This window comes from Primulina huaijiensis, chromosome 4 (genome assembly GCF_012295235.1).
Source record: "Primulina huaijiensis isolate GDHJ02 chromosome 4, ASM1229523v2, whole genome shotgun sequence".
Taxonomy (NCBI): Eukaryota; Viridiplantae; Streptophyta; class Magnoliopsida; order Lamiales; family Gesneriaceae; genus Primulina; species Primulina huaijiensis.
The window spans coordinates 21,599,619-21,606,054 of NC_133309.1; the positions used below are offsets into that span (position 1 = coordinate 21,599,619).

General features: G+C 34.5%; 1 protein-coding gene across 1 annotated transcript; it reads left to right on the top strand.

The window, feature by feature from the left end:
- Positions 1-90: 90 nt before the first annotated feature.
- LOC140974751 (ethylene-responsive transcription factor ESR1-like) lies at positions 91-1,319 on the top strand. The gene has a single exon (XM_073438233.1). The coding sequence runs from the start codon at positions 104-106 to the stop codon at positions 1,205-1,207; it is 1,104 nt and encodes a 367-aa protein (XP_073294334.1). The 5' UTR covers positions 91-103; the 3' UTR covers positions 1,208-1,319.
- Positions 1,320-6,436: the final 5,117 nt, after the last annotated feature.

Sequence of the window (6,436 nt, forward strand, 5' to 3'; positions counted from 1 at the left end):
CACGAGTGAGTATTCTCTAATTAATTCACTATAAATGCCTTGAACAACATGCTTTCACCACCTTCTTCTTTACAATACACTCCGATAATTTGTTATACATACTATGGAAGAAGCTTCGCGGAGGCTCAACGCCGCCGCTCTCACGGCCAACATACCGGAACCCGACCCACTTCTTGCACCAGCTGCCCTGGCGCCGAAGAGAAGCATGGGGAGCTCTTCCACGGGTGCCAACAAAAGAGCCCTGAAGGAAACAGCAACCACAGGTGGCGGCGTCACCATTAGGTACCGTGGCGTACGACGTCGTCCGTGGGGCCGTTATGCAGCAGAGATACGGGACCCCCAGTCCAAAGAAAGGCGTTGGCTCGGCACCTACGACACGGCGGAGGAAGCAGCCTGCGCCTACGACTGTGCGGCTCGTGCCATGCGCGGCGTGAAGGCGAGGACGAACTTTGTGTACCCTAGTTCTTCCGCACACTGTGGCGCTCCGGAGAATCTCATCCTTCCGTATAGCTCCGTCAGGTCATCTCATCCCTATGTCGGAGATCACATGGGTCCTCGCAAGTTTTTTTCATCGTTTTCCTCGAGAAACCCTGATTTTCTTCATTTCAATGGATCTGGCCATGTGAGGAGCCGCGATCCTATGAACATGCTTATGTTTTGCGACTATTTTAACTCAAAAAAAAATCCAGATTCATCCAATTTACACGTCCCTTTACAAGAACAAATGACGGAATATTCAAATGCCTTCCTGGAATCTTCTTGTAATTTAACCACTCAAATTTCAGAAAACAGTTTCAGTGGTTCGACTCTAACAACCAGCGGCGGATTCTCCGGCCGTGACGACCTTGATTGCTTGGATTTTTTTGGAACCGAAAGGTCTGATTCTGGTTTGCTTCAAGAAGTTCTACACGGGTTTTTCCCAAAGCCTACGGAGGTTAAGGCGGAGCCACTGCAAACTCCCGTTAACTCTCGTCCTCCTTCGCCGGAGATGTCTGAGAATTCCGTCAAACTCGATAACTATGAAGCTTTTGAAAATATGTACCATAGCCAAATAAATTCTCCACAGCTTGATCATAATTTTAAATCTGCCTGCAGTTTTCTTGGGGTTGAATCGAACTCTATGACCCCGTCGCACGACGATTTTCAGGCGCTTGATTCCGATTATCAAGCTAACTGGGAGAGTTTTTTCACTGCCAACAAGCTCTAGGTTTTACTGCAGATTGAAGTTCTAACGCGTGATGGAAATTGTCTCTGAGGTTTAAACTATCTCAATTATATGCATTAATCTTATTTAATGTAATAAATGTACGTCTATTAAAATAGATTGGTTAATTTATATAGATTCATGTATGTTTTATTTTTCTTATTTGTGCAATTTCTTGTAAATTTGTATGAGCTGATCAAGAATTTGCTCATTTTTATTCAAAAAATTGCTATTTATCTTGTCCATATTGATATGGTGATGAATTTCTTGCCTTTAAACCTAACAAGAATATGGATGGGGATGGGGATGAGAATGACCGTTTTCTCTAATCGGAGATTTTTCGTTTTTGCGGGGGTAGGTTAGTATCAGGTCTCAATATCTGATTAGTCTGAAAATTCTTATCACGACTTTGTGGACATCAAATCTTCATCATCGCATCAAATAATCTAAAAATGATAACGAGATTAACCAGATTTAACATCATCATCCCCAATCTGAATTGAATTAAATCATTATTTTCATCATCGCTTCAAATATATGTTTAATTTATAACCAAAAAAATTTTCAAATTCACTTGAAGATTATTGAGGTAATAATATAATTATATTTATAAATATTTATTACTTAACAAATTCAAGTTTTTATAATTCATGGTTTTAATAAAAAAAAAATGAAATCACATTATTATGAGGTGACGAGTTGGATCGTGAACAAAATTTGAATGTTAAGGATTTGAGTTTTTTTTGTTTATTAGTAAGAAAATTAATTATTATTATTATTATTAGTAGTGATATTATTATCGGGAGACCTCGAGAAGGGTTCGGAGACGAGGATAACATTCTCATATCCCTCTCAGATTTTCTTGGGGATTTGAAAAATCACCAAATCCGCCCCATTTCCGATTTTTCCTGCGGCCCCAAATCCGTGAGAAAAATTGACATGCTTGAACAAGAAACTAATTAGCTGCTCTATGTGAATGAGAACCAACTGGTTAGGCCATCTCCTCACGCCAAAATGGCGTTGCATCCTTGCACCATTTTTCGTTTCTAATCATGTAAACCATGGATACAAGTTTAATCTTAGTCTAATAAGTTGTTTCTTGTTTTATTTTTATTCCTCTCCGCTAAGGTGATGTCATGGTGCCGGAAAGTGATAATGTATGCTGGAAATCGCTAATATGACATTGAATATTGTTGGCGTGTAAACTGTGCGATGAAAAGGGACTAACAGTATTGAAAACAATTTCTTTTTAGGCTTTTGTTTTGAGAAAATGGATTTTTTAAACTGTATTGAAAACAATTTATATATTTTGTAGTCAAACAGTATATTTTTTGGTTTGGTATATAGATATTCACATAATATGTTAATCTGATGTTTAAAGTTTAGTTATTAAAATATATTAGAATATATAATATTAAAATTGTGATTTTGTTGGGTTAAAGGTGCATGGTAAAAGAAGTATTGTAATGAGTGTCATCTTAGGAAGTGCTCGTACGTCGAATTGTTGATGCTATGTTGTATGATCTGGTTGGTTTGAAGAGTCGTAAAAGAGGGAATTCATATCTTCATAGGTAAGATTGATATCTGTTAGGATACCGCTAATGACAAAAAATAAAAAAATTGATCTCGAATGTGATACGAGACAGTAGCAGCAGTAAGACATGCTCATTGCCCCATCTTGGACTTATGGCTAACAACACAACTAATTGGAACTAAAATAGGTGCAAACCCTCATGACAAGTTGTCACTTAGTATCGGGCCGGTGCTGCCACAAGTATACAGAAATAAATTTATGTCCTGGTTAACATCGTCCTAGGCGCTTCCTAGGCGTGGAGTTGGGCGGTCTCTCACCACCTCGATTTTTAGAAAGACGATGTCTCTGGGACAATTTCTTCAACTATCTCCTGTTGAGGTTCTTGAGGAAGAGTGGAAATCAGAACAGTAGTTGAGCCGGTAGGCTCTTCAATTGGTTTAGCAGCTGATACTTAAGTTGGCTCTTCAGTTGGCACTTCTTCAATTGGTTCTGAGTACAACTGAGCCACTTCAGTTTCAGCTTGAACTTCTTGTTCAGTCATGGCAGGCGGCTAAACTGGTTCTACAACTTCTGGTATCACAGCCTCTGAGGCTGATTGTTCAGTTTTGCTCGGGTCTTCAACTGATTCTTCAGTTAAAACATTCAGCTGGATGTTAGCGGCAACTGATTGTATCACTTCATCGACATTTTCTAGTGACGACTCATCATCGGTATAGAGTTGAAGACCCGCTGGAGGAGATTGAAAAGCAGAAGATGACGGTTGAGCATCCTTTGAAGAAGGATTGCTCAGTTTGTTCAGCCACTACTTCATTAGATGGCTCTGGCTAATGAGTTGATAGTTCAGCCTGCTCTTCTGAGGAAGAACTTTGAGAATTTGTTGGAATAATCCACTGTTGACTCATTTCCCAAAAATACTTTGTCATTGAAGGCGTTGTTAAAAAGTTTGACCGCTTGGACAGCCGCTTAATTTAATATGTAGATTTTTAAAAAAAAAATTCAAAAAATATTGTTCGGCATATTTCTTAATCAATTTTTATAGGATAAAGAATATGATTATGTTATTGATTTTGAATCCGATATAGATGAATTATTGAAGAAATATGGAGATGATCAAGAAGAATTATATATTTAAATAAAAAAGAAAAACCATCTAGACGCTAGATGGTCGGTGGCCGGAAACCAACCACGTCAATGATACCTAATGCACACCATCAATTATTGATGTCACATCATTAATATCTAGTGCTAAGTCGTTATTATTGAGAAAATAAGATTAAAATTGCGAAAGAAACAAAAAAATTATCCCAATAAGAATGATTAAATTAACTACTTAGATTATCAAATTCACAATCAAACCAATTTACATGCAGGATTAGTTTTGTAATTTTCCCAATTTCAATACCTTAAAAGTCAAATTCATACCCTGGTGGGAGATTCAATGAAGAGATGTGTTATTCAGTTGACTACAAATAAAAGTTTCATTCTAATGTAAGATAATGAAATTATATTTATGCATAAAATTTGAAGTCTTCCATGAGATATCTATTTAAGTACCAAAACAATTAAATTTTCGATTCGAAATTCTTTTTGATTTCAAAATTTTCGATTCGAAATTCTTTAAGATAATGTGGATTAAGGAAAAATTGTTAAATTTGTCATGGTAGTTATAATGTTTTATATCATATCAAAGTTGGATTTTAGTTATGCAATTTTATTTGTCAGTCCGAGAAATACTGATATAACATCAAAAAATTACTGATGTCACGGAATATTTCTCTCGATAAGTGTATATAGGCAAAACCCTAATGTTTCAAATTAATTAGTAATTATTTATATTGATATTGATATTACTCATCGATCTAAATGAAATTAAAGAAAACTTAACTCGTTTGCCTATGTTTTCTCGATACGTGGATATTTCCTCGTGTGTACATATTAAAACTTATATTAAAACTTTGTCGATAATTAACATTGTTTGAAGACATCCTCACCGTTGTGATTTAAAGCGTACCAAACCACCCTAGAATTAATACTGAACATATCCATTTCAATATTTTCATTTTTTTTCCAATGCGATGTTGTCCTAACGTCGATTTGACGTTCATACGTACAGTGTTATATCAGTACTCCAAATTAAATATGACCAATTAACACTGCAAACAATTGAAAGATGGAGGTTCAATTTTGATAACACGGATGATCAAAATTACAAACGTGAAAGCATACATGACGAAAAAGAAAATTACAATTTTGTTCTCGTAACTTGATCATTTTTCATTTTTAGTCTAATAAGTTTTCAAAGTTGCATTTTTTGTCTTCTAAGTTGGTGCTTATTCTGACTTTCAGTCATTTTTCACGATAATGCCGACATGTTGCCGAAAATTGATGACATGACACTACAAATAGATTTAAGTGACATTAGAAATTGCTGCTATGACATCAGACATTACTGACATATTTAATGCCACGTCAGGACTCCAATGAAAAGGACTAAATGCAAGAATAAATACTAATTTTCATGACTAAAACTCCAATTTAAAAACATACCAGACTAAAAATAAAAAAATGATCAAATGGGGCCAAAATTGTATTTTTCGGGGCCAAAAATACTTTCATAAACAATAATAATTCATGATTAAAAAGAAAACACACACAATTAACATAGGCAAGATCTATAATCATTTATTCGGAATATAAAAACTATCTTCCCCTACTAAGCCGGTAAGCTTCTACTAAGATACAAATATACATGACGAAATTTACAATTTTCGCGTAGTTGATAATCAAACTTTTTAAGTTGGTGGAAAATGTGAAAAATAATATTTATTAATATTTATTAACACCCAAACCTAGGTTTCCTATTTTTTTTTAGGGGTAAGTCGCAAAATTGGACTTAGTGGGCATGCCCCTATTAATCAACTAATCAAGAACTTAAATTCTATGTACTCTAAGCTTTGGTGTAACTCACAATATTCATCGCTTAATTTCCTCATTCTATTGTTACCAAATATTCAATTCTCAAAATTATAGATTTTAAATCATTATTTAGTTTGTTTGAGAATCTAATTAAGTTGCATTTCAATTAATTTTTTTAACTAATTTTATTCCTATGAGATTTTTAATGCATTTTCATTGAAAATATTATACGATGAAGTAAGTAAATAATCGAGCTTGGCTTATATAAATAAAAATAAATAAAATCCCAGGAAAATTTTGATTTTTTTTTTTTACTTTGAAAAATAACTAAAATTGCGAATTTAATTCAATAGATTGTTGATTATGCAACAACTTTGTATCACGATGCAGCTAAAATTATTTTAAAAAAAACATATAGGTTTCGTGCAAACGCGTAGTCTTTAAATACTTGCCTTTATTTTTGAATTCAAAGTACCTTATCCTATTACACTTTAAATATAATTAAACTTGCATGGTTATCAATTATTATATATTTATTTCAATATCTATTATTTTGTTGTCCTCAAACACAACTAAAAGTCCAGACAAGATATACACATTCATTCCGATATATTTGAGTTGGTAGAGTAGATGAGTGTTTGATCATTAGTCATGAGTTCGATTCTTCTATCAACAGTTTTTCGGGGAAGTCCGACGCAAAAGATTTTTCCAGTGTAATTTACTTGTCTAGTGTGGTTTACAGATTACAATGTTAGTCAGACGGTTTACCTTGCATGTTCCAT